The sequence below is a fragment of the Homalodisca vitripennis genome, chromosome 3, assembly GCF_021130785.1.
Source record: "Homalodisca vitripennis isolate AUS2020 chromosome 3, UT_GWSS_2.1, whole genome shotgun sequence".
NCBI classification, from domain to species: Eukaryota; Metazoa; Arthropoda; class Insecta; order Hemiptera; family Cicadellidae; genus Homalodisca; species Homalodisca vitripennis.
The window spans coordinates 118,113,478-118,125,875 of record NC_060209.1 but is presented as its reverse complement, the minus strand read 5'-3'; the positions used below and the strand labels follow the sequence as shown (position 1 = coordinate 118,125,875).

Below are 12,398 nucleotides of genomic sequence, written 5' to 3'. Positions count from 1 at the left end.
GCAGTTCTTGAGTTATAAATAGTGTAACTAACGCGACTTTCTTTTATATATAGATAGTCCATCGATCTAGGGAACAGATGGAATCAGGGTTTCCTGATTGAGGATAATGAATTAAGGTCTGTTCTTAGGATTAATCAATTTAGACTTTTAAAGCCTTAGTGTACGTATGTACATAATTTAGGAGTAAAGGTGAGCTGAACATTTTTTTTTAATACCGGTAGTATTTTTAGAATTTGGCCTTCATATATTTATATGAATATAAAACTCTATAGAAACACGTTAAAATTACAAGACAATCTGACAAAATTTATACCATCCAGGAGGTTGAACATGAACAAATTGCTGCATGTATTTTTTTAAGTAGTCTATACAAACACACAGTATTTTATTACTTAAAAATAAAATGTGACTAATGGAAGAACAAGCTAGGTAGAATTTCAATTTTTACGTTAGTGATTAAATTCATAATTTTAAATTTTGTCTCAGAAATATTGTTGAACTGAGTTCAGTGATCTAAAGTCTGTTTATTATTTTAAAAACAGTTGGCAAAAGACAGATATAGGGATCATTTCAAGAAATGTATGACAAATGATAAAAAGAGCTCATAAGCTGCTGATTTTGTTATTACATAATTATTACCAAATTCTGAAGCATGGTTCTCTGCCTTGGATGAATTTCTTGTTTGCCAAGTTTTGTATTGCATACTTAAAGCAGTCTATTATTATACAGTATCAACCAATAAACAAAATAGAAAATGTTATGCTATAAGAAAATTATACGCAGGTCATATGTGTGTATTTTAACAAATGCAGTGCTATAAAAAAATGTTGAAAGGAGGAAGTCTTTTACATTTTGGTAGTAGGGAGATGTTCAGATATGAGACAAGGCACTGAGACAACGTTCTGATCATTCACATTACTAAATTCATTAAAATAAAACAGGTGTGGCAAGTGCCATTTTGGGAAGGGGCTTCTTTCTTATAAACATAATGTGACTTGTTATGTAACAACCATAATCACTTACTACAGAGTTATGTTTAACAATTGTGTTTATTGGACGTACCACCTAATATCAGAGCATTAAAGAATTGTTGAGGGTAGCACGGCACCTACAGAATCGTGCCTGAGTTTTATAGTGCCTAATATCACAGCATGTTGGAGGGGAAACCACCTCCACTGTCAGTGGCTATTGGGCGACCGTCCGTTGCATGGGTTATATGGTTAGGGAAAAGCTCTTTAATTTGGTTGTTGACTTGTGTTAAGCGGATTGTGTTAATGCACTCGCTGGTAGAATAAGGGGATCAATATTGCATATTACTGAAATTTCAATAAGATACAAAAATATGAATTGTTACAATGCTTAACGTTAAATCACAAATTATGAATTGTTAAGTTATTTCAAATACATATTGGCACAAACATTAAATTTGATATCTTGGAATACTCCAAATATTAGAAATTTGTATAGTAATTATTTTTGCAAAATCCAAATACATGAAAACTATTTTTAGTAATTTCTTAAGAAATGCCCCAACATCGCATATAGAGTAGTGTGAATACAAATGTTTCTTGCACTTAAAGCAAATGAGTTCAGTTATCTCAATACAAGCTATATAGTTCATCCTCTAAGGCGTCTCAAGAATCAAGAATATATTAGCTAATGACATTTGTATATAGTTTTGGTTCCTAACTCATGATTGATAATTTATGGTTGGATTCCCATCTTTACAAAACAGTAAATCTAAATACTTTCTAAATTATATATAAAAAAAGTAAACATGCTTTTGGTGTTTGTGTTTTTGAATATTAATAGATGAAAAGTACAATCAGACTACATATAAATCTGTTACAAAAATTATGTCAATTATGGTAATATATAATTCATGTATTCGACTTACAATATCCACAGTCACCTACGACAGTATACTAATACTGAGGATTTGCACATAAACTCACACTTCCAATACTACAATAATACACAATACTAATTTATAATAGTAAACTACAGTTTCATGACAACGTATTAAAGTGTAATGTATTTTTTCGTACCAAAAATTGTACATGTTTTTTGTGATTATTTAGCATTAAATGCAGTTAATTAATTATATAAGGCATAACATTGTAAAAAGAGTTTTAAAATCAATTTTTTAGAGATCTGATTATTTTTGGAATAATGTAACTATGTCAATGAATTTTTTCAGGAAGATTACAACATTTTAGTTTATTTTTTCTCATTTTATAATTGTATAGTATGTTTTTGAGTTGGCTGTTTAAAAGAAAGAGATATATATTATTTTTGAATAATTTTAGTTTAAAAAGTCGTTTAAAATTGAAATAGTAACTAACCATCTTCCCGATATCCCAGAAAATTAGACACAAGTATGCCTCATGATTTAAGTTGACAAACTAAATACTTTTCATAAATATAACCCACCCATAGGGGTTGAAGTGGAGTTGTAATCCCTAGAAGAAGAACAATTTGTTATTTTCAACTTCCTAATGTCCTAGGAACATGAAATTTAACGCACAAATGTCTCACAACTTGCATAGAAAAACAAAAGCATCATCATGAAGATCAATTACTATAGAGGCTAAAATATGATTGCAACCCCTAGAAGAACTATATTTTTCTTTTTCAACATCCCGCTATCCTGTAAAGGTGAAATTTCACACGTCTCTCATCACATAAATAGAAAACCAAAAGCATATTCATGAAGATCAATAAGCATACGGGTCTAAATGGAGTTGCAACCTCTAGAAGAACTACTTTTAAATTCCCAGTGTCCTAGAAAGGTGGTGAACTTTGACACACGTGTATATGTCCTAAACAGATTACTGGCACCAATTTAATATTACCGGATATTACAAGAACCGAATGTAGACAACCCTTGACTGAAGTAGGATTTTCAGACTGAGTATTTATATTTTTTGTATTGTGGCAACAAGGCAAACTCTACTATGATATGTGGAATATAATTGGTTTGAACTAAAAATGAAACAGCAGACATTACACCTCATAAATAAAAGCAAGTAAGAATTTTGTTTGGCTTTAGATTCTCTTAACAACGAAAACTAAAATAATATGTACCATAAAGATATATATTTCCAAATTAAAATTATTATAGGACTCCATCATATAAAATCATAAGTACTTTCATTAAGATTACTATGACGGACTTAGTATTCCTCCACTCTGTTCTAAAATAGTTACAATGTTAATGAAATTGTTAGAGCTATTCATTAAATATTATGGAATGTTACATAAAAACTGTTTTACTCTCTTGACTTTGAATCCTAAAACATTGCTCTTTAAACTTAGACTCCAATATTCTGAATTGGATTAGGTCACTGGAATAATTTTCACTTACCAATACTTATTTTCAGGAATGTTTATTATGCCATTTAAAAGAGACATGTATATTTACATATATTTATTCAATAGGAAATCATGTGTAAAGCCATAGGTACTGCTAGTTTAAATAGTAAAAGGCTATTGGAACTTTCTAACCGTAGCACATGACAATTGAAATAGTACCTCCTTGCAAACTGTCCACACAGTCTATAACCAATTTGGAAGCTTGACAACCTGAACTCCAACAATGGAGAAACAAGTTGATATCAGTACCATTTTATATACCAGGAATAAAGTAGAAAAAATAGAGCTTTTGAGCAATTCTTTTCACTTCTGGGGTATAATACAGAATTTGGAAATTAGAAACGTATTTATCAAAAAATTATAACAAAATATCAACATTTTGAAGTAAAAACGTAGCACTTCATAATATTCTGGGAAATTATATAATTTACTGTATAAATTGTAAGAAACTACTCAATTTTCCTTCGTTATAAATTAAACTAAAAAAACACTTGCAAAAAGAGTTTTGTAATTAATCCCTATTATTAAAAAAGTAATACTTTGATGCACTGTATTCCAAACCGGTTTGGTTGTTTGTTAACAGAAAATAGGTTTACTTATTTTAGTTATGATCATGTAAAATTACTCCAAGAGAGTTGTAGTATTACCCTTAAGGTGATTTTATTTAAATGAATATTATATAATACTAATATTTACTAGATAATACAAAAATATTTTACATTAAAAATAGAATACTAAATTTTATCATGGTAGCAATAATCTACAAGCAGAAGTCAGTGATAATGGGCACATACTTTGATTTTCATGTTTGAAATAAAGGAGTAAAAAATGTTGAATTTTGCTATGTTTTAATATTATTTAAATAATTTACTTTCTCTGCAAAACATTAATTTTGATTTGTTTCAAATATACCTCCCAACAAAAAAGCTTTAATCAAGTCTATGTACAAGTAAAAGGTACAATGTTCTTAATATGCCATTACAAATATCTCTTAAAATTTATTAGCTCATAAGAAGTAAACTACAACCATTTGTAATTTAATTTATTTAGATGCACATGGCACGTGTTTCGGCATTGCACCATTTCCATAGTATACAAAATAATCTCCAATAAGACAAATAAATAGATTAAATAAATACCTACACATAGAACATTTATAATTTATGATGTAGTGAAACAGTTGTAATTGTGATAAGTTTTTCTATTACTGTATTGGTTCCAATATTCTCAAAAATAGGTTTTAACTTATTATCTTGATCGGAGTAACAAGGCAGACTCAGCTGTAATATTGGAAATATAATTAATTTGAACGAGAAATGGTCCTACACATGCAAAACACGTTATGAGAGTGAGGTTAAACTCTGATACTCTTTACCACGAACACTAAAGTAATATCTACCTGATGTATGCCTACTTAAGTTTGATAATTTCATAGTATTTCATCATATAATGTAACAAGTACTAAGTAGTATAACGCCTACTATTAAGTGTGTGCGAAGATACAGGTAACAGCTAGTATGTGTATATTAATAGGATTGTATGTTATGAAGCAGCAAAGATATTGCTTCAAAACTGTATTGGCCTTATAGAAAATAAATTTTGTATTTTTGGAACACATAGTTTAGGACTGATCATTCTGATAACTACCAAGAAACCAAAGTTTCATAACTCAAACCTTACAAAATGCAAGAAAGAAGGAAAACCATTAGCAACCTCTGTACGTGGTTCCCTGGTGTAAGCGAGAAGTTTGGGGAATAAGAGGCTCTGTCTCTACCATAGGCAACAGCTAGTGGAATATAAATATCTATAATTATTTCAGTTCAATATTGGTTTAAACTGTGTTAATTTCACAGAAATTCAATTAATCAATAAATGTGTTAATGATATAAACAGTTCCTGTATAATGTGTGTGTGTGTGTGTGTGTGTACACATTTTCGTGTACAACAATCTCTGGTATCACTACACCAATTTCAATGAAATTTTATATTTTTAAGAAGTTCATCCAGCATGAACCAATAAGAAAAAAGGCCAACACCTTTTCCTTTTCTGTTTGCCGCCATCTTGTTTCTGCCATGACGATTGGCCTCTGGTCAGTCGTAAGTGGTTGGTCGGTGAATGCAGACATATTATGATCTGTATTCTGTAGTTCATTTCTAATAATTAATGTTGTATTTTTTGTTTTTTTTTTTCTCTTAAGTGCATGTTGTAGAAGAAGCATATACTAAATTTATGTCAATAGTTACCATGGCTCTCAATCAAGCATGTCCATTAAAGAAAAATTAGAAGGAAAAAGAAGGTGACAAATAAACATTTTGTAGACCATCAGGTAAACTTGCTAAAAGAAAACTTCCTTCAGAAACTTCTAGTATATGAGAAAACAAATAATGAAGAAGATAAACGCAATCTAGCAAAAGGCTAAGAAAGAATATGACTTGAGGCTGAGAAAATTAAGACAAGAGGCATCAGCCAGTTTCATAAATAGAGCAGAAAATAAATCTAAAGCCTTGTGGAAGATAATTAACGATGAAAGACAGACAAAAAATGTAATACAACAAACACTCAAGCTTGAAATTTGATGGACATGTAGAAGATAACCCCTATAAAATTGCAAAGCATATGAATCACTTCTTTACCAGCATCGCTGAGAGAACGCTGAAAAACAATCCTAAACCATCCATAGACCCACACACAACCTCGGACACGGCCATGACCTTACATAACTACCAACACGCAAGCCAAATAGAAATACAAAATATTATAAAAAATCTCAAACAAAAAAACTTCTGCAGCCACCGACAATATCTCCACAAAAATACTTAAACATTGTAAGGAATCACTAACAATCCCCCTCACAAGTATTATTAACAAATCATTGAGTCAAGGTCAATTTCCATCAGCCCTAAAACTTGCAAAAGTTTACCCAAAACATAAAAAGGGGAGTAAAACCGAAGTTGGCAATTACAGGCCAATATCAATATTGCCAACTTTCTCTAAAATCTTAGAAAAAGTTGTCCTGAGAAGGCTTTTGGACCACTGTGAGAAGTTTAATTTATTAACTGAGAGACAACATGGTTTCATCAAGGGAAAATCAACCATGACCGCCTGACCGATTTTGCTGACTACATAATTGACAACCTTGAGGAAGGAAAAACATGTTATAGTTTCTTCTTCCTAGACCTGAGTAAAGCATTTGACTGCTTGAGCCATGATCTCATATTACACAAATTAGACAAATTAGGAATTAAGAGCACAGCCAAGATGTGGTTTAAAAGCTATCTTAAAGACCGAAAACAAATAGTAGAAATAAAACAAGCAACAAGTGGAATCACAGCAATAACTAGATCAAGACCTTTACCTATAAATCGAGGAGTGCCCCAGTGGTCTGTTTTGGGACCAGTATTATTTATACTGTTTACAAATGACATACCCGAACACCTGGACAAATTTTGTAACAGTTTCAATGTACGCTGATGATACCACCTTGCTCTTGAGTGGACAAAAAGACAATCTAGATATCAGATCATTCACAGCCTTGAACATGGCTTATCAGTACTGCCACTCAAATGACTTGGTGGTAAATCCAGACAAAACTAGTCAAGTCGCATTTGGGAGAAGATGTGATGAAGTACCAACAATACCCGACGTGGAAAGAAACACCCAAGCTAAAATATTTAGGAGTCATTGTTGATGAGGGATTTACCTGGTCACAGCATGTAGACAATCTTCTCTCTCAAATTAAATTCCTCCCTTTATATGATCAAACGTACAAAATCTATAAGCGACATATCTACTACTGCGAAAATTGCCTACCATTCCTTGTTTGAACTCACATCAGGTATGGCCTAATGATATGGGGAGGAACTTCTGCAAGTAATCTTCAGAAAGTTTTGATTCTACAAAAGAGGGCCGTAAGAACCTTAGCTGAGCTAGGCTACAGAGAAAGTTGTAGAGAAGCCTTCAAAACCCTGAAGATTATGCCAATAGTAAAACCTCTACATAAAAGAAGTCATCTTGTATGCTGTTGGACAACCCCTGACGCAGAATAGACACCTACATGACTACAATACTAGACACGGTACTCGTTACCAACTACCAGTTCACCATCTCTCCCTATATGAAAAGAAACCCTCCTACATGGGCATGAAGCTGCACAACCTTCTACCTGAAGAATTTAGATGCCTCACCGGGAGAAGACTGAAGACTACTCTTACTGACTGGGCTAATTAACAATCCTTTTTACTCACTTAATGAGTTTATTGAAAGAAGGACAATGAACATTGCCATTTGAAAAGCTTATTTTTGAAATTGTAACAACTGTTTGTGATGATTTTATTTGACGCCATTTCAATACTTAATGTATTTGAAAAATAAAGAATATTTGTATTTGTATTTGTATTTGTATTTGTATTTGTTGAGTTAGTGAAGTTGACACACAACATCGTGGTTGTGATTCCTGACTTATGGGTGTCACAACGCTCTGTTATGATTTTTTTATTTTAACCTAGTTTGTAATTATGTGTTAGGTTAGTTATTTACCTGAAGAAGACATCAGATTGCAGATCTTGAAAAGTAGTGATGCTGATAGGTTGTATCACTAAACAATGGCAAATGTCCAAAAAAATCCTGTTTCCTTCACATTCCGCCCATTGTCAAAAACAAACTTCAAGCAAAGAAATTTTATAGATGTGTATTGTTTGGTCCAACTTAAAGGATAGGATAATTTTTATCTCAAATCAATAAACATCAATTCTTTTATTGTGAATTAAAGTTTTTTTATAGATAAAAGGTTGAATTCACTTCTAGAGCCTGTTAAATGTAATGAACTGTTCAGGGTAAACATGGTTTTATATAAGTACAATCATATGTTTACTTAATTTAACCACAATTTTCAATTTGTTTAAATTTATAGTCTTGAAAGCATAGAGTAAGCTTGATTGTTACGTCACTTCCTTATATAAACCTTTCCTGCAATCACTGTTGAGCATAGAGTAAGAAAATATCCAGATAATAAAGCAAAGTTTTTTAATAAAAATATACTTTTAAATCAACATTTTAGCAATTTTGTATAATATTTATGTTTTACTTCAAGTTGTAGACAAACAATACTTAACATTCCATAATCAAACAATTTTTATGTAAATAAAAAAATTCTAAAGTTTTGTCTGATTACCTTAATATTTATACAAAGATTTCTTTCTTACGCATTAATGGAATATATATTTGATACTAGCAGTTGCTCGCGGCTTCGCATGCAATTTCCTGTTGAAAAACAGTATACTACATATTTTTTTACTATCACATTCTAAACACTCCTGAGATAATTAATAGTCATTCCTTCGTGATCCTCTTGGGCGTATTATGAAGGTGTGAACTATATTTCCTGCCTCTATCTTTCGTAGCTTTTGCTAGGTGTTGATAAGTTAATCAGTACAATTAATTTACATGGATTAATCTCGATAAACTAATTCAGTTATAAAGAATCAAATTCGGTCTGTTAAAATTAATTTTCTGCCTAAGATATTTCCAGTATTATTGTGGAGTTTGCCTTGTGGTCCGATCTAGAAAATGTATCAACGAAAACCAATTTCAATCATAAAGCGTCTTCTTTCGGCTCTTTTCATTTACTTTCGATGTAACCAAATTCGATTACCTCATGTGCAAACATTCACGGCTTTGTACAATGAGGTGGTTCTTATAACAGCGTTTAATAGTATTTTCATTGCATTAGATAGTTTATTGATCATAGATGCACTATAAAATTTAAAATTAGGTAATAACTTCATCTACGCAATCTGCATTACACTACTGATTAGCACTTTACAATAATACTTTTCTAAATTTTAAATGTAAACAAATGTTTCTGCTTCTTTGATGAACTTCAGCTGAAAGTGTTAACAGCTGTTAAACATCAGTCCACTTTGTATTACGTGTCGTAGTGCAGTATGCCGGATCCAATGCAAAACACTCCAAAATCAACAACTACTTACAAATGAAAAATTAATTAAAAAAACATTTTCCAGTCGACCAAATTGTGAATCTAAACCATTTTCGAATTCCATTGAAAACACACCAAATTTAATCAAAATTGGTCCAGTTGATTAGGAGGAGTTCAGTCACATACTCAAGAAATATATATATATATATATATATATATATATATATATATATAAAAGATTGACATACATAATTGATACATTTAATTCCTTTTAACACCTCATAATATAAATTTATAATTTTTTGAAGATTCTAGTTTCTCATTAATAATTATATAATCAGACAATATTCTCCGTTAAAAATCATATTCTTTTTCAAGAATAAGACATTAAAGATAGGTAAAAATAGTGGGATGGTTCGTACCTGATGCAGTGGGTCTACGATGAAAATATTGTTTGATAAAATAGCGTATATTTCCTTAAAAGCTATGTGATTATCCTGGTTAACTGTTGTCATCGTATAGCTCCTACACACATGTAACTATAATAATAAGCATACAATTATAACAATTTCAAAAAAGGTTTTGCAACCTCAAAAAATAAACAAATTCCTTAAAAAAATGTACAAATATTTCCTTTTATAAGAGATTTAATTTTAAAATTTCTATACTGGAAACATATCTTGTAAACCTCTACATTAAAACTAGCATTTACCCGTGAATTTGCAGACAATTTCCTGCTGGATAACAGGTACGTCATAAGCATATCCTTTTTAAGGGCATAAAAAAATAAGTGATGACCACTGGAAGATATTCCAATTTTCTAATAGACTTGGAATTTAAGTTTCACTTTCCATCCCTTGTGCGATGCTTCACAGATTATCTACCACGTGTCACCTCTTGCCTTGTGCTGTTGACTGCTCGCCCTACTGTAGTGGACATTGATGGCACACCGTTGTGAGAGGGTTGAAGGGCGAGGTTGGATTCTCCTCTTGTTATACTTCTCCAACCACTCTGCCCCCACCAAGCCTTGATTTGAACCCACCACTGGGCACAGCAAAATCCGATGTACCACTTCAATCTGGGCAACCTTATGGATGTCCAGTAGCGGCACTTCACTAACCGCAAATGTTGAGATTCTGGGGTGCATGGGCAATTCGGTAGGTCTAGTCTATGTGGAAGATGACTGTTGGAGTTGGTGGGGCTTGTTCCCTTACCTCAGAGGTTCTTGTTAACCTCAACAAGGGTGTGTCACCCCCTGCCTACCTTGACTGGAGAGGCTGGTTCAGAGCTGGCCTCCCCTTCTTCCGGGATGACTTTGAGATGTAGTGCCCTAAGTATTCCTCATGGATCTCGATAGGAGGCGGCCCCTACACCCTAACCTTACCCATCCTGAATATCCTGTCACTCCGGAAGCAGCGCAAAGTTTCTTACAGGACTAAGTGCAATTTATAAGGTTCTTGTCCTAAGAGAACAAAAAAAAAGCCTTGATTTGAACCAATACAAAGCGATTAGGTACTGTGGTACTTGAAAACTTGAAACAGTTGCATGCCACCTAAGCAAACCAGGGATTGTTGCACAGCACTTAGTCTTGACACCTAGTATTAAACCACCTAAATTCACGATTATTTTGCTTTAGATGATATGGAATTGGGTGGTATTAAGACACACACTTCAAATATACACATTGAAAGTTTAACCAGCCAGATCTCTGGATAATTGATTTTGTGAAAGTCATGTTCAGTTACAATAATTTAATAAATGTAGCTTAAGTTACTGTTTAAAATCTGATGATTGTAATATTTGTCACACTCAATCCTTCCCTAATGCTAGATACAATCTCCCCTGTTACATTATGTGGTGATGAACAGAATCTGTTGCGTATTAACTGTTATTGATTTTTTATCACAAGGTTTCCATAATTAAAAAAGGGCCCAATAAACTGATTCCTCACAATGTTGAGCCAAACGTTTAATTTTTCAGGGGGCTGGGTATGTTGCTTGCTCATCCAGTGAATGTTAACATCAGCCCAATAACAAGCATTGTGTCTGTAAACGTTACTATTTAACATGAAAGTAGCTTAATCTGAGAAAACAATGTTGTTAAATCTAATTGTATTATTATTATTATCAATGTTCCCCATCATTATTTCACAAAATTCTACTCAACAATCTAAATCCTATTTTGGAGAAATGGGCAATATTGTAATAGTGACTAAAACCCATTTCTTACACATAGAAGTTACTAAAAACAGTTCACTTCAATTTTCTACGAAGATGTCCTGAGTTCCATCCCTCCATCTTTGTCCATCAAAAACTAAACAGAATGTATCCATACTTTTAACTCACACTGTATGTAGTACCTAATATAGTTTAATATATTAATAACTTAATTTTCCTGTTTCAGGGGTGGGTGAAAGCAGTAAGAAAAATGAAGGATAACGTTTTCATAGATTTAGATGATGGCTCATGGCCAGAAAAACTTCAAGTGGTGATTCCAAAAAGTGTTGTTCCTAAAAATCTCACTTACGGATCTTCCGTTGAGCTGAGTGGTAAATTGTTACCTAATCAACTTAAGAAAGTGGAACTAGTCCTTGATGATATCAAAGTTGTTGGACCCTGTGTTGTTGCTGATGGTTACCCATTTGCTCCACGTAAATCCTACAGTGCAGATTATGTGCGCCAATATATCCACTTGCGACCTCGCACCCGAATTCTTAGTTCTCTGTTGAGGATACGCCATGGTGCAGCATTAGCTCTTCATCAGTACTTTAATGGGCTAGGATATTGTAAAATTGATGTGCCTGTTCTTACTTCAAACGATTGTGAGGGTGCAGGAGAGGTGTTTATCGTCAAACCTGACAGTGAGAAACTCATCCGAGAAATGGGTTCTCCAGGTATGACTCCTGAAGAGGCATTCTTTAATGGAAAAACGTATCTGACAGTTTCTGGGCAGTTGCATCTAGAAATTGCTGCACGGTAAAGTCTTAAAGTTTAAATTATAAATATATTCAATGATTATAAATCTAATTGTATCACTTGGTAGTAAGAGTTATGTCATAATAATAAGAACAAATTTTGTAGGTAAAAA

The 12,398-nt window shown here is 32.5% G+C and overlaps 1 protein-coding gene across 1 annotated transcript in view; it reads left to right on the top strand.

Annotated features, from left to right (window-relative positions):
- The window catches only part of LOC124357396 (probable asparagine--tRNA ligase, mitochondrial), a 32,218-nt gene that overhangs the window by 15,752 nt on the left and 4,068 nt on the right, over nucleotides 1–12,398 (top strand). Inside the window, exon 2 of the mRNA XM_046809155.1 lies at nucleotides 11,715–12,286. Within this exon, the coding sequence (XP_046665111.1) occupies nucleotides 11,715–12,286 (572 nt within the window). The remainder of the gene's footprint in view (nucleotides 1–11,714; nucleotides 12,287–12,398) is intronic.